Here is a 26073-nt window from a genome sequence, read left to right on the forward strand (position 1 = left end):
ACGTTTAGTACGAAACATGTCGGGTACATAACCTGCTAGGCTTGATATAACACGCTTTTTTTATCGTTGTTTGTGATCACGTTTGTACACCTCGTGAGGGATGCTTTGTACATTTTATAACCATTTTATTTGAATAAAATTTTTGATACCGGAGTTATATGCTCTATGTGGAGGCCTTTTTATCTTTTCTTTCCCATGATTTACTCCGCCGGGTGGAAGAGGTAATACACCTTCTCGCTGGTGTTCGGATGGTGTCTACTTCTCATGATATCTCCTGGAAGTTGATGCTGATACGCACCATCCCGTTTGCAGAGATCCTGGTTGAAGGATTTATCGTGGAGGATCGTTTTATGCTTGATTGACTCACCACCGCTGGTCCACACTCTGGGGTAAGAGTACCCATTGCCTTTCCTTGATGTTTGATGTACATCTACAACTACCATGTGTGAAGTCATGTCTACCATGCATACCTGTTATTTGGGCCTTTGAGGAGGATTGCACCGATTTATCTCCTATAAAGAGACTATATTAATTGCTTCTATGAACCATCTAGAAACTGTATTATATGCTGATCTACTGAGTGGACTTACTTTGATTAGACAAACACTTTAGGTGTAGTCACTTGATGGACTTTTTATGTGTTTTTGCGACTGTGATCTGTTCATATGAGATTCCTCTCTTTTCTCTTTCTTTATTTGTTATGAATACGTTCTAACACACTCACATATAGTTTTATATTCACAAGTTCACTTGGTGAATATCCTCCCCAAAAAGTGTTTTTGGGGGGACATATTCTCTTAGCGCTGCATCGTATATTCCTTATATAGAAACATAGAAGACTGACAGCATAAAAAAAAAAACACTCAATGGTTCATCGAGCCCTTTTTTTTCCCCCTTTAACATTTTAAAAGACCGATCTTATCCCAAGCATGTTGAAATTGATCGACTCCCAACCTCTGCTGGAAATCTGTTCTAAGCATCCACTACTCAGAAGACGTCGTCAATGTATCTGTCACTGCAGGTTTCCTGTAATGCTGACATGTAGGGGCTCATAGCGATACGCCATTAGACCTAAGTGCTGCTTTGACTTTTCCTATAAACGCTTTCACTTTGCACTCAGTAGCAGTAAATTGTCCCGCTGTTGTCGCACTCCTGTCTGCTCCTCTAATTTACGGAGATTATGTGTCATTTTGGGGAAGGAGATTGAACAAATAACACAAGTTGTCTTCGCAGCCAGCTCAGTGGAGCCAGAGCCAGACGGATTAATCCATAACAGGATGTACAGCGCGGACGCGGTGAACTTGTTCTCATCACGCAGTTCTGCTAATTGCCATGTTCCTGAAGTGTTCAATCTGAAGATGGTTAATACCAGGTCATTTATGGAGGGATTTGTCTCCACACAGAATGTTTTGTGGCTTGTTTGCTTCTTGATACAAGTAACCTCATCCTTCCTGTATTAAAACAATGGACCTCCTACACAGACTTCCATTAAATGGTCACCAGGTAGAAGTACGCAATTCTTCCGCTATGCTTGGACCGGCCACACTCCGCAATTTCCATTGATTTGTTTTTCAAAATCTGGCCAAAGTTTTTTTTTTTACTTGTTTTAACTCTTCTCTTTTAATTGAAATATTACCTTTCAGAGCGGGAGTTTGGTGCTGGAGATTTTCAGCACAAAACATAAAGCCCGACCTTAAGGCTGCTCTCACACCAACCCTCTATGCAACTCCAAAAGTGACGGCAACACTAACCCTCCCTAGATCCCTTCCTGGAACCTTCATACTAACCCTCCCTATAACCCCCAACACTAACCCTTCATATAACCCCAACACTAACCATTCATATAACCCCAACACTAACCCTCCCTATAACCCCAACACTAACCCTTCATATAACCCCAACACTAACCCTCCCTATAACCCCAACACTAACCTTCCCTATAACCCCAACACTAACCCTTCATGTAACCCCAACACTAACCCTTCATATAACCCCAACACTAACCCTCCCTTTAACCCCAACACTAACCCTTCATATAACCCTAACACTAACCATCCCTATAACCCCAACACTAACCCTTCATATAACCCTAACACTAACCCTCCCTATAACCCCAACACTAACCCTTCATATAACCCCAACACTAACCCTTCATATAACCCCAACACTAACCCTTCATATAACCCCAACACTAACCCTTCATATAACCCCAACACTAACCCTTCATATAACCCCAACACTAACCCTTCATATAACCCCAACACTAACCCTTCATATAACCCTAACACTAACCATCCCTATATCCCCAACACTAACCCTCCCTATAACCCCAACACTAACCCTTCATATAACCCCAACACTAACCCTTCATATAACCCCAACACTAACCCTTCATATAACCCCAACACTAACCCTTCATATAACCCCAACACTAACCCTCTCTAAATCCCTTCTTGGAACCTTCACACTAACCCTTCATATAACCCCAATGCTAACCCTTTCTGAGACCATAACAGTAGACCTTCCTGAAGCCCTTAAACTTACCCTAACGCTAACTCATATGTAATCCTAATACTAACCTTCCTTGTCACCCCAACACTACCTCAGTGACCCCAACACTAACCCTCCCTGTAACCTCAACACTAACCTACTCTCTATTCCCAACATTAACCTCAACACTAAGTCTCTCTGTCCCCTTAACACTAACCCTCCCTGTAACCCTAAATCTAGCCTACCCTCTTACCACAACATTGCCCTTTCCTATTCCCCCTACACTAACCTTCCCTCTAATCCCAACGCTCCCAAAATCTCGCTCTGAACTCAAAATTAAGCCTCCCTGTAATTATAACACTAACCCTCCTTATAAGCCTCAAACGAACCCCCCCGTAAGCCTAATGCTACGTACACACGGTCGGACTTTCCGGCGGACTTGGTCCGGCACACTTTCTGACGGACTTTGTCCGCCAGGTGCGCCGGACTTTAAAACGGACGGACTTGCCCACACACGACCGGACTTTTCCGGCGGGCTAAGTCCGCCCGTCTTTCCGACGGACTTTCGCCGGAGGTACGGCGGACTTTCAGAATGAACGGACTTGCCCACACACGGACAAGTCCGTTCATTTTGAACGTGACTCATGTGGGACGGGACTAGAAAAGGAAATCAATGTTGCCGCTTTTATCGACAAATTGACACCTTGCGAGCCCCGTCGCGGGGCATACCAGGCCCTTAGGTCTGGTATAGATTATAAAGGGGAACCCCCTACGCCAAAAAAAACGGCGTGGGGTTCCCCCAAAGATCCATACCAGACCCCGATCCGAGCACGCAGCCCGGCCGGTCAGGAAAGGGGGTGAGGACGAGCAAGCGCCCCCCCCTCCTAAACCGTACCAGGCCGCATGCCCTCAACATGGTGGGGTGCTTTGGGGGAGGGGGGCGCCCTGCGGGGCCCCCCACCCCAAAGCACCTTGTCCCCATGTTGATGAGGACAAGGGCCTCTTCCCGACAACCCTGGCCGTTGGTTGTCGGGGTCTGCGGGCGGGGGGGCTTATCGGAATCCGGGAGCCCCCTTTGATAAGAGGGCCCCCAGATCCCGCCCCCCCACCCTATGTGAATGAGGATGGGGTACATGGTACCCCTACCCATTCACCTAGGGAAAAAGTGTCAATAATAAAACACACTACACAGGTTTTTAAAATAATTTATTAAACAGCTCCGGGGGGGGTCTTCCTCCGGCTTTGGGGGTTCCTCCGGTTCCTCTTCTCCCGGCGTCTGGTTGGTACTTCTCCGCTCTCTTCTCCCGGTGTTCCAGTTCTTCGGCCGGCTCCTCTGCTGTCTTCAGGTAGCTCTCTTGCCAGCAGAGGTCCGGGCTTCTGGGCTTCTGGGCTTCTGGGCTTCTTGGCTTCTCCAGATGTTGACACGACGCTCTCTCCGGCTGGACTGCTCTCTGAGGGCTCCGTTGTGACTTATATAGGCGGAGACCCCGCCCCCTAATGATGTCACAGTCCCTGGGCATGCTGGGACTGTGACGTTTTAGGGGGCGTGGTCAACATCGCCCGGTGACCACGCCCCCTAAAACGTCACAGTCCCAGCATGCCCAGGGACTGTGACATCATTAGGGGACGGGGTCTCCGCCTATATAAGTCACAACGGAGCCCTCAGAGAGCAGTCCAGCCGGAGAGAGCGTCGTGTCAACATCTGGAGAAGAGAAGAGGGAAGAAGCCCAGAAGCCCAGAAGCCCGGACCTCTGCTGGCAAGAGAGCTACCTGAAGACAGCAGAGGAGCCGGCCGAAGAACTGGAACACCGGGAGAAGAGAGCGGAGAAGAACCAACCGGACGCCGGGAGAAGAGGAACCGGAGGAACCCCCGAAGCCGGAGGAAGACCCCCCGGAGCTGTTTAATAAATTATTTTAAAAACCTGTGTAGTGTGTTTTATTATTGACACTTTTTCCCTAGGTGAATGGGTAGGGGTACCATGTACTCCATACTCATTCACATAGGGTGGGGGGGCGGGATCTGGGGGCCCTCTTATCAAAGGGGGCTCCCGGATTCCGATAAGCCCCCCGCCCGCAGACCCCGACAACCAACGGCCAGGGTTGTCGGGAAGAGGCCCTTGTCCTCATCAACATGGGGACAAGGTGCTTTGGGGTGGGGGGCCCCGCAGGGCGCCCCCCTCCCCCAAAGCACCCCCCCATGTTGAGGGCATGCGGCCTGGTACGGTTTAGGAGGGGGGGGGGGGCGCTCGCTCGTCCCCACCCCCTTTCCTGACCGGCCGGGCTGCGTGCTCGGATTGGGGTCTGGTATGGATTTTAGGGGGGACCCCACGCCGTTTTTTCGGCGTAGGGGGTTCCCCTTCATAATCCATACCAGACCTAAGGGCCTGGTATGCCCCGCGCTCACCGCAATAGGAAAATCTGTTTTTCCTATTGCAGCGAGCGCGAGATGCAATACCCTGCCCTCGCGTCGTATCTGGTCCGTCGGACCAGCATACACACGAGCGGGCTTTCCGTCGGACCAGCACACAGACGAGCGGACTTTCCACCCGAAACTGAGTCCAGCGGATAAATTTAAAACAGGTTTCAAATCTTGGTCCGGCGGACTTTTTCCCCAAAGTCCGCCGGACCAAGATTTGAAACCTGTTTTAAAAGTCCGCTGGCGCCTACACACGGGCGGATTGTCCGGCACACTCTGGTCCGCCGGACCAAGTCCGCCGGAAAGTCCGACCGTGTGTACGCGGCATAACATTAACCTTCCTCCTTAAGCCTAACACCAACCCTCCCTGTAAGCTTAACATTAACCCCCTTAAGCCTAACACAAAGCCTCTCTGTAATCCTAACACTAACCCTCCCTGTAAGCCTAACACTAAACTTGACACTAAGCCTTCCAGTAAGCTTAACACTAACCCTCCTAGTAAACTCGACATTAACCCTCCCTGTAACCCTAACACTAACCCTCCCTGTAACCCTAACACTAAGTCTTCCTGTAATCCTAACACTAAGTCTCCCTGTAATCCTAACACTAAGTCTCCCTGTAATCCTAACACTAACCCTCCCTGTAACCCTAACACTCCCTGCAATCGACACAAAAAAAGAGGAAAGTGCACCAAAAATAAGCCATGTCCATAAATCATTGAGGATACAAAATACGGTAGTACTGAGTACTACCAGGGAGGCGGACTTTTTAGGCTAAGAACCAGTGGAGAAGATATAGCAGTATAAAAAATATAAATTTATTGAAAAATACAATATCTAAAAAGCAATGACAATTGTAACATATAGCATCTATGATTATTGTGCAGTGAGCCCTTGTATATCTACGCGTTTCACCGTTAGGCTTCCTCAGGACACGGCCATGGTTCACAGATGAGACAGAGAAGCAAATATGTCTCTCTATCTTGAATTGCAATGCAAAATTAGGCAAGTCACGGTAGCATGAGAAAGTTCAATCAGCAGTAAGAAAGTATATTAGATATAGCTAAATATCTCAGCAGGGGCATGTAAACAATATTCCTAATTAAGGGAGCAGCCATTAGAGGGAGGAGGGCCAACACCGGATGCACCACTTAGATCCTGGATTTAGTATCAGCAATGCTGAAGGCTCAATACAATCCCATCGCTGCATATTCAGGATACAAATAATCCAGCGTGCCCCTGGGAGACAGCAATACACTGCACTCCCTGCAATCCTAGCACTTACCCTCCCTGCAACTCTCTAACACTAACCCTCCCTGTAACCCTAACACTAACCCTCCCTGTAAGAACACTAACCCTCCTTGTAACCCCAACACTAGCCCTCCCTGTACCCTATCATTAAACCTCCTAGTAATCCTAACCCTAGCCCTCCCTGTAGCCCCAACACTAGCCCTCACTGTACCCTATCATTAAACCTCCTAGTAATCCTAACCCTAGCCCTCCCTGTAGCCCCAACACTAGCCCTCCCTGTAACCCTAACACTAACCCTACCTGTAACACACCAGCTTACACTCTAACACTACCTTTAACTCTTAAGCCTCGTACACACGAACAGATTGTTCACCAACAAAACCGTTGAATTTTGTCCGAAGGACGTTGGCCCAAACTTGTCTTGCCTACACACGACCACACAATTGATGGCCAACAATTACGAACCTAGTGACGTACTAGTAGTACTACGTGGTTTTTCAGCTCTTTAGCGCCACCCTTTGGGCTCCTTCTGCTAATTTCGTGTTAGTAGAAGTTTGGTGAGTGTTGATTCGCGCTTTTCTTTTCACGTTTTTCATTTAGCGCTTTTCATTTCATGCTTTTCAGTTTGTTTCGACATTTCATAATTTGCCGCGTCACGAATATTAATTCTCCATTACGAACGCTAGTTTACGCTTCCAGCTCGTCCTTGCTTCCCGGGCACGCGTGTTTGTACTTTGGACTTTTGTCCGACTGATTCGTGTACACACGATCGGAAAATCCGACAACAGACATTTGTCCATGAAAAATTTGAAAACCTGCCATCCAACATTTGTCCGCGGAAAATCCGACGACAATCGTTCGATGGAGCGCACACACGGTTGGATTTACCGCCAACAGCCTGTCACCGAACATTTCCCGTCAGAAAGTCCGATCGTGTGTACGAGGATTTAGCCCAGATACACACTTGTGCGATGTCAGACATCGCATGTGATTTGCACCCGCACTGCGGAGCCGATCACATGTGATGTCTGTGCAGTGCGAGTTCAGCCATACAGTTGTATGGCTGAACTCGCATTGGATTTGCATAAAAAAGGTGCAGGGACTTTGTATTGACACCGCAGTGGTTTGCAGAGGACGGTGTGAACTGCCTGCGGGAGAGATGCGATGCGGGAACCGGCGCTGGAATCGTTCTGGTTCCCGCATCACACAAGTGTGAACCCAGGCTAACACTAACCTTAAATTAACTCCTTGTTTATACAAACCCTTCTTACGCCTCAGGGTTCTCTGACGCCTCAGGGTTCTCCGACGCCTCAGGGTTCTCCGACGCCTCAGGGTTCTCCGACGCCTCAGGGTTCTCCGACGCCTCAGGGTTCTCCGACGCCTCAGGGTTCCCTGACACTTTTCAAGGTTCTCTGACACCTCAGGGTTCTCTGACGCCTCAGGGTTCTCTGATGCCTCAGGGTTCTCTGATGCCTCAGGGTTCTCTGACGCCTCAGGGTTCCCTGACACTTTTCAATGTTCTCTGACACCTCAGGGTTCTCTGATGCCTTGGGGTTCTCTGACACTTTTCAAGGTTCTCTGACACCTCGGTGTTCTCTGACGCCTCGGGGTTCTCGGATGCCTCGGGGTTCTCGGATGCCTCGGGGTTCTCTGACACTTTTCAAGGTTCTCTGATGCCTCAGGGTTCTCTGACGCCTCGGGGTTCTCTGATGCCTCGGGGTTCTCTAACACTTCAGGGTTCTCTGACACCTCAGGGTTCTCTAACACTTCAGGGTTCTCTGACGCCTCAGGGTTCTCTAACACTTCAGGGTTCTCTGACGCCTCGGGGGTTTTCTGATGCCTCGGGGTTCTCTGACACTTTTCAAGGTTCTCTGATGCCTCAGGGTTCTCCGACACCTCAGGGTTCTCCGACACCTCAGGGTTCTCCGACACCTCAGGGTTCTCTGACACCTCAGAGTTCTCTAACACCTCAGGGTTCTCTAACACTTCTCTGACGTCTCGGGGTTCTCTAACACTTCAGGGTTCTGTGACGCCTCAGGGTTCTCTGACACTTCAGGGTTCTCTGACGCCTCGGGGTTCTCTGATGCCTCTGGGTTCTCTGACACTTTTCAAGGTTCTCTGATGCCTCAGGGTTCTCTGACACCTCAGGGTTCTCCGACACCTCAGGGTTCTCTGACACCTCAGGGTTCTCTAACACTTCTCTGACGTCTCGGGGTTCTCTAACACTTCAGGGTTCTGTGACGCCTCAGGGTTCTCTGACACTTCAGGGTTCTCTGACGCCTCGGGGTTCTCTGATGCCTCTGGGTTCTCTGACACTTTTCAAGGTTCTCTGATGCCTCAGGGTTCTCTGACACCTCAGGGTTCTCCGACACCTCAGGGTTCTCTGACACCTCAGGGTTCTCTAACACCTCAGAGTTCCCTAACACCTCAGGGTTCTCTAACACTTCTCTGACGTCTCAGGGTTCTCTAACACTTCAGGGTTCTCTGATGCCTCGGGGTTCTCTGACGCCTCAGGGCTCTCTGACGCCTCAGGGTTCTGTGGCGCCTCAGGGTTCTGTGACGCCTCAGGGTTCTCTGATGCCTCAGGGTTCTCTGTGTCAAAGGCCAACACTTTTGATCAATATTTGGAAGTGCAAAAACAATTAAAAAATGTATTTGGCACACAGTATACTACATCATAATAACTAAAATGTTTCAATCTGTCCAATAGTCTCCTTTTCGATTTCCCCCAAATCTCTGGTACATCAGCACAGACTGATTTTTGCAGACCGGCCAACACACATTAGACAGGATAGGTCCACTGTTGTCACCATCTGAGACATGGCATGTAGCCATAACTGCAGGAAGTGGCTGCAAAAAGGCTGCTGGAGATCAGGAGTGCTGTGATATTACAAAGGTGAAAGCGACCGTACAAAAAAAAAAACCCAGCACTTGTTCAATTGTTTATGATACGCAATGTAAACTAAACCTTTGTTACAGAAAGCTACGTAGTTATAAAGCAAGCTAAACTACATTTACGAGACAGTATTTAAAATTTTTTTTTTTTTTTAATTTTATTTTTACTATTATTTTATTTCTAATGGAAATTTACTGGTGAGCCTTGAATGGGCATCCCAGGTTGTTCACCATATGCAGTATGTATATATATAAGATTCATTTGTATTGCTTTATATTTAAGTGCATATATTTTATATTTTTATATGTAAAATATATTTTTAATATAAATATTAAAAAATATAATATTTAAAATATATTTAAATTCTTTTATATATAAGCGTTTATATTTCTATATGTAAAATATATATTTTGAATAATATAAATATATATAAAAATGACATTGTTTTATATTTAAGTGTATATATTTTATATTTTTAAATTTAAAATATATATTTTAAATAATATAAAAAAATATATATTTAAAATATATTTATATAATGTTATATTTAAAGTACAAATATTTCATATTTATAAATGTAAAATATATTTAAAAAATATAAATATAAAGAAATAAATAAAATATATTTATGTCATTTAATTTTAGGTGCATATATTTTATATGTAAAATATATTTTAATCAATATAAATATTAAAAAATATAATATTTAAAATAGATTTCATTCCTTTTATATGAGTTTATATTTCTGTATGTAAAATATATATTTTATAAATAAAAATGTATATATATATATATGGTTTTATATTTAAGTGCATATATTTTATATTTTTATACTTTTTTTAAAAATAATCTAAAAAAAATACAATATATATTTATATAATTTTATATTTAAGTGCATACATTTCATATTTATAAATGTAAAATATATTTCAAAAATATATAAATATAAAGAAATATATAAAATATATTTATATAATTTTATGTTTAAGTGCATATATTTTATATTTTTATATGTAAAATATATTTTAATATATATATTTTAATATTTAAAATATATTTAAATAAGAGTTTATATTTCTATATGTAAAATTATTTTTTTAAATAATATAAATACATATATATAAAACATATTTTAAATACATTTATATTGTTTTATATTTAAGTGCGTATATTTTATATGTAAAAAATATATTTTTTAATAATACAAATATTAAAAAATATATAATTTAAATATATTTATATTGTTTTATATCACTTTATATTTAGGTACATATATTTTATAATTTTAAATGTAAAATATATTTTTTAAATGATACAAATATTTAAAAAAAATATTTAAAATATATTTAGAATGTTTTATGTTTAAGGGTTTATATTTTTTATATGCAAAATATGTTTTTTAAATAACATAAAAATATGTATAATATATGAAATACATATAATAGTGTTTTATAATTTTAACATTTTTTAAATAATATGTTTTATATATTCAAAAATATATTTCTTTCATTTTATATTTTAGGAGTATATATTCAAACACATTGTAATTTTCTCAGTGACACGACGTCTTTAATAAATCTATTTTTTTTCCAGTAGATTGAGCTTGCCGGAATACATTATTGAAGATCCCATTCTGCTGTAATGAGACCGGCATTTCAATCCTCTTCTCATTTCCAGCTGTGTGTGGGCTGTGTCAATTCTTAATAGGAATCCGGTTATATTAAGCAACCAGGAGATCATTTGTTTTACTTTCGGCACTTACGGCGGTGAGAAGTCGGTGTTAAAGGGGCACTCCGTTGGGGGGGGGGGGGGTAAAAGTCACAGCTCCGGGTATATTTAAGGTCCAACTCTGGGATGGAATAAAAAAATAAATAAATAAACCCCCAGCAGTCCTTCTAGCAGATAACCAGCTTAAAGCGGAACCCAACCACGTGTAGTGCTCCCCCCCTCAGGGGCCGCTGGATTTTTGGGTTCCCCTCACATGCACAGCCAGGTAACAGGAATTTTCCGTCTCTCTCTTTCTCTGTAGTCAAAAACCAATCCATTGTGTTTTATTTTATTAGGGGATGAACTTGGATAGGGATGGGAACTTGCTAACTTTCTGGCTGCCAAAAGTCACTACTTGCGGGATGAATGGGATCAGCTGAACTGATGCCACCAATATGCCCAACACTGAATGCAGATGCTCTTTTTCTATAGACAATGCCAGGGCACCTGGCTGCTCCTTAGATTCCCCCCAAGCTGTACTGGCTTTGGGTGACTCTAAGCTGCCCCTTAGTAGAAAAGCTAGCTGGGTGCTTCTCTTCTAACTCTTAAAACTCTTCTAACAGGCTCTGAGTTTTGCTAAACAAATGAAAAAAAAAGACCAAAGAAATTGAAAAAACAAAACATTACTCTTCATTTTTGTTACAAAATTTTTCAAAAGGGTCATTTTTCTCCTTCACTGATGAGCAGTGCCGGGACAAGGTCATCTAGAGCCCAAGGCGCACATTCCAAATTGCACCCCCCCCCCCCCCCCCCAAGATGTATGAGCATTATGTGCCAGCAAAAATTCCCCCGAGTACTAATCTGCATGCCTACCCTGCCTACCCCCTAAGCATATATTTCCCCTCCTCCCCATACAAATCCACTCCCCGCTGAAATCCCCTTCCCAGCACTAATCTCTGCCCCCCCCCCCCAGCTTAAATCCTCTCATTCCCCATATGACCCCAGCACAATTCCCCCCTCCCCATACAAATCCTCTTCCCCCACTCCAACCCCCCCCCCCCCAGCACAAATTCTCCCCATTCCCCTAGCCTAGCACTAATTCCCCCCCCCCTTCAAAAATATCCCCCCCTAGCACAAATCCCCCCCCCCCTACCATATTACCTTTTCTAGCACAACCCCCCCCCCCCCAGCACAGATCTTCTTACCCCATCCGCCGTCCCAACACAAATCTCCACTTCTAGCATGCCTACCTAAATTTCCCCTCCTATAGGAGCAATTCTTATCCCCTGCCATCCCCCAAATTCCCCCTCCCAATACAAATCCCCTCCCCCACCTCACATGATAGCACAGTGCCCAGGGCAGCCGTCCCTCCTGCCCACCCCTTGTCACGGCCCTGCTGATGAGCACTGAAGAGGCTGCACTGATGGCCACTAATAGGCAGCACTGATAGGCAGCACTGATGGGCACTGATGAGGTTGCACTGATGAGCACCAATAGGCAGCACTAATGGGCACCGATAGGCTGCAATGATGAGGTTGCACTAATGGGCACCGATAGGCTGCACTGATGAGGTTGCACTGATGGGCACTGATGAGCTTGCCCTGATGGGCACTGATAAGGTTGCACTGATGGGCACTGATAGGCAGCACTAATAGGCTGCACTGATGGGCACTGATGAGCTTGCCCTGATGGGCACTGATAAGGTTGCACTGATGGGCACTGATAGGTAGCACTTATAGGCTGCACTGATGGGCACTGATGAGGTTGCACTGGTGGGCACTGATAGGCAGCACTGGTGGGCACTAATAGGCAGCACTGATGGGCACTGAGGAGGCACTGATGAGGCTTCACTGATGGGCACAGAAAAGCGGCGCTGATTAGCGGCACTTATTAGCACTGTTGGGGCTGCACTGATAATCAGCACAATGATGATCAGTGCCCTGAATAGTAGTGTAGATGTCCCCTGTCACACTTGCCAGTTTCTGGCTTTCTCCTCTCCTCACGCTGTGACAGTGTGAGGAAAGGAATGCTGCTAATCAGCAAGTGTGTTTACATCATGATGAGCTGTGATTGGCTCTTTACCCCGATCTGTGATCAGCTGTGTCCGAAGGGCACAGCGATCACGGAGCCCACCGGGTGTGCACGGGGCATGTTTCTGGGGGGCCGACAATAGACACCTTCCCATAACTGGACGACCACACTGTAGCCGTAATTCGGCTATAGCACGGTCGGCAAGTGGTTACAGTTACTCAGTCCCTTTGGTGAACCCTGAAGTCACTCAGTCTCTTTGGTGAACCCTGAAGCACATATGACTACTGAACAGGCCTCCTGCTGGACAGGTCCCAATGGCTCCTAGGATGGCTTCCCCTAAGCCTAGCGGAGGCTGAAAAGGGTGTGAGGCTTCGACTGCTTCCTTCTGCCCTGAGGCAGAGCCTCCCCAGCACAGGGGTCCCCCTCCAGACGACTGGACCCTCAACTCTGCTCCCCACATGGCCAGGCTCCAGAATATTTATGGCCTGTCCCTCCACCTTCTGGGCCTTTCTCACCCAGGGATTGGAGGGAGACTATAAATATTCTCTGGATATTTTCTCTTTTTCCCACCATTCTCTGTAATCCCCGAGTGATGGTTGTGTGTGAAAATCCCAGATATACTCAGACCAGCCCGTCTGCCACCAACAACCATGCCACGTTCAAAGTCACAGAGATCCCCTTTCTTCCCCCATTCTGATGTTCAGTTTGAACTTTAGCAAGTCGTCTTCACCAAGTCTAGATGCCTAAATGCATTGAGTTGCTGCCATGTGATTGGCTAATTAGCAATTTGTGTTACCAAGCAATTTAACAGGTGTACCTAATAAAGTGGCCGGTGAGTGTATGTTTTAGCAGAGCAAAATTAGGATAGGGCTGTGTGGCAGAGCTGTGTAAATCCCAGGACTGGATGGACATGAATACAAATCATTCAGCAGGTAAAGCCGTTCCTATATACAGTATCTGACAAAAGTGAGTACACCCCTCACATTTTGGTAAATCTTTTCTTCTATCTTTTCATGTGACAACACTGAAGAAATGACACTTGTCTACAATGTAAAGTAGTGAGTGTACAGCTTGTATAACAGTGTAAATTTGCTGTCCCCTCAAAATAACTCAACACACAGCCATTAATGTCTAAACCGCTGGCAACAAAAGTCAGTACACCCCTAAGAGAAAATGTCAAAATTGGGCCCAATTAACCATTTTCCCTCCCGGGTGTCATGTGACTCGTTAGTATTACAAGGTCTCAGGTGTGAATGGAGAGCAGGTGTGTTAAATTTGGTGTTATCGCTCTCACTCTCTCATACTGGTCACTGAAGTTCAACATGGCACCTCATGGCAAAGAACTCTCTGAGGATCTGAAATAAAGAATTGTTGCTCTACATAAAGATGGCCTAGGCTATAAGAAGATTGCCAAGACCCTGAAACTGAGCTGCAGCACGGTGGCCAAGACCATACAGCGGTATAACAGGACAGGTTCCCCTCAGAACAGGCCTCGCCATGGTCCACCAAAGAAGTTGAGGTCACGTGCTCAGCGTCATATCCAGAGGTTGTCTTTGGGAAATAGACGTACGAGTGCTGCCAGCATTGCTGCAGAGGTTGTAGGGGTGGGGGGGTCAGCCTGTCAGTGCTCAGACCATACGCCGCGCACTGCATCAAATTGGTCTGCATGGCTGTCGTCCCAGAAGGAAGCCTCTTCTAAAGATGATGCACAAGAAAGCCCGCAACCAGTTTACTGAAGACAAGCAGACTAAGGACATGGATTACTGGAACCATGTCCTGTGGTCTGATGAGACCAAGATAAACTTATTTGGTTCAGATGGTGACAAGCGTGTGTGGGGGCAACCAGGTGAGGAGGACAAAGACAAGTGTGTCTTGTCTACAGTCAAGCATGGTGGTGGGAGTGTCATGGTCTGGGGCTGCATGAGTGCTGCCGGCACTGGGGAGCTACAGATCATTGAGGGAACCATGAATGCCAACATGTACTGTGACATACTGAAGCAGAGCATGATCCCCTCCCTTCGGAGACTGGGCCGCAGGGCAGTATTCCAACATGATAACGACCCCAAACACACCTCCAAGACAACCACTGACTTGCTAAAGAAGCTGAGGGTAAAGGTGATGGACTGGCCAAGCATGTCTCCAGACCTAAACCCTATTAAGCATCTGTGGGACATCCTCAAACGGAAGGTGGAGGAGCGGAAGGTCTCTAACATCCACCAGCTCCGTGATGTCTTCATGGAGGAGGGGAAGAGGACTCCAGTGGCAACCTGTGAAGCTCTGGTGACCTCCATGCCCAAGAGGGTTAAGGCAGTGCTGGAAAATAATGGTGGCCTCAATTTGGACATTTTCACTTAGTCTTCCTAGGGTGTATCAGATGTAGGTAGAAGAGATGATGGAAGTAAGGAAAGATCCATCATATGCAAGGAGAGGGCATGATTGGATAAAGGCAGGATTCATCAGATGTAGGGATAAGGGATAATAGGATAAAGGAAGGATGTATCATATGTAGAGAGAAGGATTGATGGGATAAAGGAAGGATCCATCAGATGTAGGTAGAGGGGATGATGGAACGAAGGAAGGATCCACCATATGCAGGAAGAAGGAATGACTGGATAAAGGCAGGATTTCATCAGATGCAGGTATAATGGGATAAAGGAAGGATCCATCAGGTGTAAAGAGAAGGATTGAAGGGATAAAAGAAGGATGTATCAGATGTAAGGCGAATGGATGATGGGATAAAAGAAGAATGTATCAGATCTAGGGAGATGGGATGATGGAATAAACAAAGGATTCATCAGATATAGGCAGAAGTGATAATGGAATTAAGGAAGAATGTATTGGAAGTAGGAAGAATGGATGGTAGGATAAAGGAAGGATGTATCGGATGTAGGGAGAAGGGATGATGGGATAAAAGAAGAATTCATCAAATGTAGGGAGAAGGGATGATGGGATAAAAGAAGAATTCATCAAATGTAGAGAGAAGGGATGATGGGATAAAAGAAGAATTCATCAAATGTAGAGAGAAGGGATGATGGGATAAAAGAAGAATTCATCAAATGTAGAGAGAAGGGATGATGGGTTAAAGGAAAAATTCAACAGGCGTAGGTGGAAGGGATGATGGGATAAAAGGAAGAATGTATCAGATATAGAGAGATGGGATAAAGGAAAGGTGTAGAGGGAAGGGATGATGGGTTAAAGGAAGGATCTATCAAACGTAGAGAGAAGGAATGATGGGGAAAAAGGAGAAATGTATCAGATGTAGAGAAAAGGGATGATGGGTTAAAGCAGGGGCCTCCAAACTTTATAAACAAAGGACCAGTTTATTGTCCTTCAGACTTTGAGGGGGGCCGGACTGTGGCCAGAGTAGAAAATGCCCTGACATCAATGGGAGTAAACAATGCCCCATCATTGGTATCGGTGGGAGAAATAGTGCCCCATTGTTGGTGTCAGTGGGAGGAATAGTGCCCCATCATTGGTATCAGTGGGAGAAATAGTGCCCCATTGTTGGCGTCAAATCGAAGGAACAGTGCTCCATCATTGGTGTCAGTGGGAGGAACAGTGCCCCATCATTGTTGTCAGTGGGAGGAATAGTGTCCCACCATTGGTGTCAGTGGGAGGAATAGTGTCCCACCATTGGTGTCAGTGGGAGGAATAGTGTCCCACCATTGGTGTCAGTGGGAGGAATAGTGCCCCATCATTGGTGTCAGTGGGAGGAATAGTGCCCCATCATTGGTGTCATTGGGAGGAATAGTTCCCCCATCACTGGTGTCAGTGGGAGGAATCATGCCTTGTATCTGTGGGAGGAATAGTGCCCCAAGGGCTGGATAAAGGGAAGCAAAGGGCTGCATTCGGCCCCTGAGCCATAGTTTGGAGACCACTGAGTTAAAGGAAAGAGCCATCAGATGTAGAGAGAAGGGATGATGGTTTAAAGGAAGGATCCAACATGCGTAGGTGGAAGGGATGATGGGATAAAGGAAGAATGTATCAGATGTAGGGAGAAGGCATGATGGGAAAAGGGAAAGATGTATCAAAAGTAGGACGAATGGATGGTAGGATAAAGGAAGGAAGAAACAAATGTAGGGAGAAGAAGGGATGATGGGAAAAAGGAAAGATGTCTCGGATGTAGGGAAAAGAAGGGATGATGTATTCGATGTAGGGGTGTGGGGGTGAGGAGTTATTAGATCAGGATTTCTCAACCAGGGTTCCTCCAGAGGTTGCTAGGGGTTCCTTGAGCAATGGTCAATTTCTGCCTCTCAGAAAAGTTCTCAATGACACCATTGATCTTTTTAACTATCTGTAAAGGGGTAATTCTTCCTAATGACCACAAGTTTAAGGAACATTCTTCCCACTGACCATCACACCAATGTACCATGAGTTGTAGATTTTTAATTTTTAGCAGGGGTTCCCCTGAGACTGGAGAATTTTTTTTAGGGTTCCTCTGTGTTGAAAAGGTTGAGAAAGGTTGTATTAGATGGAGGGGAATATTTTTTTTTTTAGTTTTGGATTTAATAGTGGGTTGGGGTGTTCTAATACAGGAGGTATGTTACAGGTCAGATCTGCAAGTAAAAACAGAGGGGGGGGGGGGGGGGAACGAATGATTGGTAAGCTGCAATATATGACATTTTTAGTTTTGGGTTTAATCCGAAGAATATTTGGCAGAAAAGGAAAGAGCCTAAAGAACATTTGTTTTTTTTTTCCCAAGTCGCACAGAGCGAATGTACATGCAGATTTGCTGGACAAAAAGTTATGCACATTTTTTTTAATAAATAGATCCTTTTAGTTTTTTTTTTTTGGTATGAATGTGTGGAAGCGGGGTAGGGCTTTATAACAGACGAAGCCACCTGGGGATGGAGGAAGCACTGGCTACTTACACTTGTAATGGAAAATTGACTACAGAGCTCCAAGCATCTGGTAAAGTCCAAACTTTTTGTTTTGTAATGGAAAACGCAATCAGCGGACGGCTAAGATTAAAGCATGCCACCCCCCCGCCCCACTAACCCAATGCAGCGCACAGCATAGCCAGGAGCCACTCTGAAGATGCAAGTCCATAAAACCCACATCTGTGGACGAGGTCTGTTTATATCAGACACGTGCAAAACCAAATGGTTCCAATTAGGCCGGCGATGGAAAATGTGATTCAGAATTTCTAACGAGGGCCAAGTCCAGGAAAACTTTCTTTGAGTTAATGAAACGCCATGAAAACCCGATCTGTGCCTTCCCATTCTACGGGGAAATCGGAGCGCAAAATGAATGAGAGATTAAGAAACATGTTTTTATACTTTACAAGACAACGGCAACTTTGTGTCCTCATACAGCTAAAGACACGGGTGACACGCATCTCACGAAAGTAAGTAGACCCCTCACATTTGTGTAAATATTTTCTTCTATCTTTTCATGTAACAACACTGAAGAAATGACACTTGTCTACAATGTAAAGTAGTGAGTGTACAGCTTGTATAACAGTGTAAATTTGCTGTCCCCTCAAAATAACTTAACACACAGCCATTAATATCTAAACCGCTAGCAACAAAAGTCAGTACACCCCTAAGTGAAAATGTCCAAATTGGGCCCAAAGTGTCAATATTTTGTGTGGCCACCATTATTTTCCAGCACTGCCTTAACCCCCTTGGGCATGGAGTTCACCAGAGCTTCACAGGTTGTCACTGGAGTCCTCTTCCCCTCCTCCATGATAACATCACAGAGCTGGTGGATATTAGAGACCTTGCGCTCCTCCACCTTCTGTTTGAGGATGTCCCACAGATGATCAATAGGGTTTAGGTCTGGAGACAAGCTTGGCCAGTCCATCACCTTTCCCCTCAGCTTCTTTAGCAAGGCAGTGTTCATCTTGGAGGTGTGTTTGGGGTCATTATCAATATTTTCTTCTATCTTTTCATGTGACAACACTGAAGAAATGACACTTTGCTACAATGTAAAGTAGTGAGTGTACAGCTTGTATAACAGTGTAAATTTGCTGCCCCTCAGAATAACTCAACACACAGCCATTAATGTCTAAACCATTGGCATCTACACGTCAGGCTACATCAGTGCGATGGTCATTGGGAAGAATCACTGAAGAATTACAGATAGCTAACTAGATCAATGATGTCAGTGGGAACCTATTTGAGGGGCCGAAATTGCTCTCTGCTCAACAGACCTCTAGCAACCTCTGGAGGAACCCTAGCAGGGCCTTCTTTAAGGCAGGGCAAAAAGGGCAGCTGCCGCTTCATTGTTGTGGGGCCCAAAGCAGCTGTCTCATACTTGCCAACTATCCCATTTTAAATTCCCTCATCCCTTGAGGTTTTAGTTCCGTTCTGTGTCCTGATATCTCAGTGTGAAGTTCTGTTACTAATGCTGCCCAGCTCTGCCCTATTGTTGTGTACAGATGACTCACCTGCAGACCCTGTGTTTACATGTAAATACCGGCATTGATATGTAAATAGCAGCATTCGTATGTAAACAGAGGTGGTATTCATATGTATATCATGCTCCCCTGAGGTCATATCCACCATCACCTATACTGAATGCTGCCCACTGGGGAAATAAAGGGGCATGCTTGAAAATCCTGTCCACAACTGTGGTCATTAAGCCTACCATCAGCCTGTTCTGCAAAAGTAAGTGAATTAGTGGGGGGAGGGTAGTGCGAGGTGTGCAGAGGTAGGCAGAGAAGGAATTACAGTTTGGGGTGCACAGGTGAGCAAGGAGGGGATGTATGGAGGTAAGGAAGGTGGGTGCAAAGATGAGCAGAGGAGGCATGTAGAGTTAAAAGGGAGGGGGATTGGAGTGGAGAGGATGGGGGAAGTTTGGGGTGCAGAGGTTAGCATGGGTTTTAGGATGCAAAGATGTACCGAAGTTGGATAAAGGTGTAGGTCACGTGTAGGGAAGCTCATTCATTTCAATGGGCTGCTCTATGCGCTACAAATGCGGAAGAAAGTCCCTAACCCTTTTCCAAAATCACATGGTGCCAAAGGACATGCCAGCAGATGCCTGAGGGTGTCATTAACAATTAATGGCACTGCTGTGTATCTGCTAAAGGGCGGTATGTTTCTGTGGTGTCAGGAAATCGATTTAGCATGCGTTCCGGACACACAAATGTGAACGCAGGCTAAATGTCTCGGTTACATTGGTGGTCAGTGTAAATCTCATTACATTGGTGCTTGGTGTAGAATCCTTTCATTAACACTAGAGGCCAGTGTGAATGTCCCCCTTACATTGGTGGTTACTGTGAATGCTTCTATTACATTAGTGGTCAGTGTAAACCCCTATTACATTGGTGGCCAGTGTTGAAACTCCTCTTTATTTTGGTAGTCGGTAAAAAAAAAAAAAAAAAAAAATCAGCATTGCCATTCATCACACCCTCCCCTCCCCCCAGCACTGCCACTGATCCCAGGAGTCCTAGGATCCCTAGTAGTTTTCTGTCTATTAACGGGTCCCTTCACCTCCCCAGTCCATGGTGTGCAGGCGGTGAGGAGATGATGTGCTGTAACTTCTAGCAAACAATCAGTAAGCAGTAATGATGTGCAGTAACCAATCAGTGAGCAGTATTGATGTACAGTAATCTCTAGCAACCAACCAATAAACAGAAATCATGTGCTGTAACCTCTAGCAACTAATCAGTGAGCCGTAATGTTTGCTGTAACCTCTAGCAACCAGTCAGTGAGCGTTAATGATACGCTGTAAGCTCTGACAACCAATCGCAATCGCTGCCTGATCTGAATCAGTAAACTGCTTTTGAGTCTAGCTGCTATTTATTGTATGTCTCAGAGCAGGTGGAAAGCGAAACTGGGGGGGGGCAAGAAAATTTTTGCCCAGGGTCCAATCAATATTAAGAAAAGCCCTGAACCCTAGGATACCATGGAACCCCGGTTGAGAAACCATGCCCTAGATGGTAAACTTTCATTTGACTCGTCTATATTTCAGAATATGCTGATTATTTTTTGCATATGGTTTTCACTGAAGGTAACTCCTGCTTATAGATTTTACCCCCACATGCTTAGTTTAAATTGGCCTGGCTTCTGTGTCTAGGTATATACCCTCAGACTCTTTGCCAACAAGTATTTTGTCTTTCCCTGGCCGCTGCATTAAATACTGCACATGTTCCCAGGTCTTACCCCCCCCCCCCCCCATGCTGCTGCCTTTATCGAAAACGCAGTTCCCTATGCTGTGCAGCTTCAAAGCCCGTCTTTTCTAAAAAGGTCAACAATCATGACAGCAACATGTCTATGCGGACCTATGATGTTGCCAGACTTTTCCCAAAAGACTTTTTCTACAACATAGCTGCTGCTGTCCAATTTGCCGTCCCTATTGACTTTAGTTTTCCTTTTTTTTGTAGTATGTTTATATAACCTGGGCAAATTAAAGTACATACTAATGCCCGGACATGCCCCAGTATTCCCTAATGAATGCACATGCATCTGCATTCATTATTTCACAGGAATAGTGAAGGGTTATTATTGGCACTGGCTGAAGATATTAGAATCAGCAAATCTGGACTTACAGTATCTCACAAAAGTACACCCCTCACATTTTTGTAAATATTTTATTCTATCCTTTCATGTGACAACACTGAAGAAATGACCCCACACCAGTGTGAAAGGGCTCAAAGTCAACTTCTGGATATGACACTGAGCACATGCACTCAACTTCATTGGTCGACCATGGCGAGGCCTGTTCTGAATGAAACCTGTCCTATTAAACCGCTGTATGGTCTTGGCCACAGTGCTTCAGCTCAGTTTCAGGGTCTTGCCAATCTTCTTATAGCCTAGGCCATCATTATGTAGAGCAACAATTCTTTTCATCAGATCCTCAGAGAGTTCTTTGCCATGAGGTGCCATGTTGAACTTCCAGTGACCAGTATGAGAGAGTGAGAGCGATAACACCAAATTTAACACACCTGCTCCCCATTCACACCTGAGGCCTTGTAACACTACATGACTCCAGGGAGATAAAAAGTTCTATTTGGGACCAATTTGGAATTTTCACTTAGGGGTGTACTCACTTTTGTTGCCAGCGGTTTAGACATTAATGGCTGTGTGTTGAGTTATTTTGAGGGGACAGCAAATTTACACTGTTATACAAGCTGTACACTCACTACTTTACATTGTAGACAAGTGTCATTTCTTCAGTGTTGTCACACAAGAGAGAAGAAAATATTTACAAAAATGTGAGGGGTGTACTCAATTTTGTGAGATACTGTAAGTCCAGATTTGCTGCTTCCAATATCTTCAGCCAGTGGCAATAACCACCCCTCACTATTCCTGTGAAATAATTAATGCAAATGCATGTGGGTTCAGTAGGGAATACTGGAGCATGTCTGGGCATTAGTATGTACTTTAATTTGCCCTGACCCTGAGCAAGCCGCTCCCGCCCCCTTCACAGCCCAGTGCTCCAGTGAGCACTGGAGGGGCAGAGCAGAGAGTCGGTGACTGACAGCCACCAGATCTCTGCAGACTGAATACCGAGTACTGAGCGATCAGCGGTCTTTGATTGCTCAGTCTTAGAGCTGACAGGGGGACAGATGCAGCATCAGATCGATGCTACATCTACTTAGGTAAGTATGTTTTTTATTTTGAAATTTCATACTTCTCTTTTAAGTCATGCAAGCAATGGTTCTAGCAGGAGGTCAGCAACATAAAGATCTGGGTATAATCTGCAGAGAGATATCATAGAAGTCCATATCAGTTAAATTACAACTAAAGTCTCCTTTGATAGTCTGAACAAGTCCCAAATCCAGCTAGTATGTGATTTACAAACCTTCCTTCACCTCCCCTCTGATTTTTGCAGTGACAATGCCAATAGTCACACCCCCCTTCAACATTGTTTCATCCCACAGTATTACAAGCAGGCTCAGCCTACACAAGAGTGGCAACTCTGCTCTGAATTCAGGAGTAGTGCAGCATTGTTGCCACCCCATCACAGGAACCTCCATGATGTGGACTTAACTGGCAGAATCAATACATATTTTTGTTGGACTTCTCAGAGGAGCTAAGAGAAAACTGTGCAGATGCATTTATAATTAGGTGCTGTAGCACATATTTTTTTATTTTAACGGGAGGCCAAAGTTCTAACTTTTAATAAGCTGACCGAGACCCTTGTGTAGGTGGAGAAGAAGGGATCATTATTCATTCATATAGAAGTGAGTTTAGTTCTGGTCTTGTATTTCCCCGGCTGATGCGGTATAAAATAACAAGAAAAATCACAGTATTATAAATAGACCGCATTTTCCATTTAAACAAGGTGTTTAAAAGATTATGCATGGAGTAGAGATTAGTGTGATGGCAGAGTGTGATTATTAAGATGTAAAGGTCACTTGACATAAGTATCGCCGCGCTTGGCTTATTCTTGTCTCTTGCATTGAAAAGCCCACACTTTGGTGAATCATTGTTTTTTATTACATTTTGTACTTTGAAGGAAAGGTGTTCGGCTGCTGCTCAAAGGCTTTTTGGCTTCCTGTCAAAAAATGTTTCCACAAGAAGATTAACTGAGCTGGTAAAAATAAGTGTATGGAATTGTGGTCTAGTAAGGGTTTTTTTTTTTTATACCCCGTAACTACTGAAAGCTGAACTCCAGGCAAACAGCTAATACAGTTGAACCAAAGATAAGTGACTAGTCTTGCATGGACAAAGATTTGGAATTCTTATTCAGATGATTGTAAAATGAGTAATCAGTGTGGCCATGCAGCAGAGGCGGCTCTTTAAATAGGCAAATTAGGCGGTCGCCTTAGGCCTCGCCCTCACAAGGGCCTCACGGCCTAATTTGCCTTACAGGACAGTGTGGGACTCGGGAGTGGAAGGAAATATCCTCCGGTCACGGTCAGAGCGAAAGGCGAATAGAATTCTAGGATGGATCATAAGAGAGGTCACCAGCAAGAGGAAGGAGGTCCTGATTCCTCTACAGGGGCGTACCTAGAGCATTTGGCACCCAGGGCGGATCCTATATCTGGCACCCCCCCCTTCACTGACCATGCCTGTACACACTCAGTCCCCCTCACACCTCTATGCACTCAGCCCCCCTCACACCTCTACGCACTCAGCCCCCCCTCACACCTCTACGCACTCAGTCCCCCCCTCACACCTCTACGCATTCAGCCCCCCCTCACACCTCTACGCATTCAGCCCCCCTCACACCTCTACGCACTCAGCCCCCCTCACACCTCTACGCACTCGGCCCCCTCACACCTTTACGCACTCGGCCCCCTCACACCTTTACGCACTCGGCCCCCCTCACACCTCTATGCACTCAGCCCCTCCTCACGCCTTTACGCACTCAGCCCCCCTCATGCCTCTACGCACTCTGTCCCTCTTCACGCCTCTACACACTCAGCCCCCCCATCACACCTCTACGCACTCAGCTCCCCAACACACCTGTACACACTAAGCTGCCCCCCCCGTACACAAACAGCCTTCTACCTTCACTTGTACTCACACCCCCACTTGTAAGGTGGTCTTCCTAGTCCCAGGTCCTGCTTCTACATGTCCCTGTGAGACACGAGAGGAGCTGCAATCCAAAATATAGTACTGTCAGTGTCAGTACACACGAGGGGTGCACATGCAGAAAGCAGCCAGAGGTGCAGTAAAGAGCCCGACTGTGAGCCGAATAACACAGAGGAGCATCGCTGCTGACACACACAAATATAGAGAGCCAGCTGCAGAGCACCCGCCCTGCCTTGTCCCGTCCCTGATAGCTGGCCTGACCCCCCCCCCCAATGTGTGGCACCAATTTGTCTGTTAGTGAGCGTAACAAATACAAATTTACCTGAAGTTACGAATTATCCGAAATAAAGAATGCCGCATCTAAACAATTGGAACAGAACAAATTAATAATAAATCATAATAATAATGGAAAGTTTTTATTATCATTATTGTTATTTATTATTATCAATTCACTACGTTCCATTAGTTTAGATGCGGCATTCGTTATTTCAGATAATTGGTAACTTTGGATAAATTCGTATTTGTTACGTTCACCAACAGACAAATTTGAAAGGAAATTCAAATACCTATAATTTAATAGTTAGTAATAGTTAAGTTATTATTAGTTTGTTTATTATTACAGATTTTCGAATTTACGAATTTTTGAATATTCGAAAATATCGAATTTACGACTATTCGAATTTACGAACATTTGGAATAATGTGCTAAATGGGTTTTCCTAAATTTGGATATTTACCGAATTAACAAATTTGTCAATTTGAAACGAAACTAATTGCACATGTCTACCTTGTATGTCTCTCTCCCTGTAGCAGTTGAAAGCAGGTAGGAGGGAGAGGAGAAGAAGCCAGCTTTCAGCTGCTGCAGAGACAGCCATACAGGGGATCAGTGCCAGTAATTGCCGCCCCACCGCATTGATCACCCTCCCTGCCCACATCTGATTCACTCTGCTGCCTGGGCCCCCCTGCTATCCTGTGCCCCGTACATGAGGACTGGTGGTACCCCCTTATCCACAGACCTGAGCATATGGGAGGAGTGCGCACTTGCGAGCTGAAGTTGAGGAATGAAGGGGTCCTAGGAGTGGCTTCATCTATTTATGAATATTGCATTTGATAATACACAACATGGTTGGACAGATAAGATTATACAGACCCTCCCTATTATTTCCATTGGCTCTGCTCAGGTCATCGATTGTAGGCTCAGAACTTACGATCTGGTAAAAGATTATAATAAATGTTGTGGTAATTTTACCAACAGTAACAAATTCATAGGGTTTTGTTTATTCTTATTTTGCAGGATATCCAGTCACAATGGAAGTACTCTCATTTTCCGCAACATATCACGACTAGCCTAAAGTTACCAGAAGATGCATTTGCAGTCACTGTTGTTTTTTTTATCTGAACCGCAAAGCTCTTCTCCGAATGGTGCCTTCACCCTCCACCATGAATGATGAGCAGAGACTGCACAACAACGCGGTAGCCTGGCTGATTTGTTCAGGGATCTCACTTCTAGCCAATGCCTGGGGGATTCTTAGCATAAGTGCCAAACAGAAGAAATGGAAGCCTTTGGAGTTTTTAATCTGCACCCTGGCCGGAACTCATATCCTTAATGTGGCCATACCAATCACCATGTACTCTGTGGTCCAGCTGAGGAAGCAACACTCCGACTATGAGTGGAATGAAGGGGTCTGCAAAGTGTTTGTGTCTACCTTCTACACTCTGAGCCTCGTCACCTGCTTTTCTGTCACTTCCTTGTCCTATCATCGCATGTGGATGGTACGCTGGCCAGTGAACTACAGGTATGACTTATTTTATTCATTTTTAGATTGGGCCTCCTTATGGTGAGGACAGGAGAAGC

The 26073-nt window shown here is 44.9% G+C and overlaps 1 protein-coding gene across 1 annotated transcript in view; it reads left to right on the top strand.

The window, feature by feature from the left end:
• Positions 1 to 26073, top strand: part of GPR153 (G protein-coupled receptor 153) — a 131126-nt gene that overhangs the window by 47428 nt on the left and 57625 nt on the right. Inside the window, exon 2 of the mRNA XM_073603662.1 lies at positions 25513 to 26014. Within this exon, the coding sequence (XP_073459763.1) occupies positions 25638 to 26014 (377 nt within the window). The 5' untranslated portion in view covers positions 25513 to 25637. The remainder of the gene's footprint in view (positions 1 to 25512; positions 26015 to 26073) is intronic.

The sequence above is a fragment of the Aquarana catesbeiana genome, linkage group LG10, assembly GCF_042186555.1.
Source record: "Aquarana catesbeiana isolate 2022-GZ linkage group LG10, ASM4218655v1, whole genome shotgun sequence".
Taxonomy (NCBI): domain Eukaryota; kingdom Metazoa; phylum Chordata; class Amphibia; order Anura; family Ranidae; genus Aquarana; species Aquarana catesbeiana.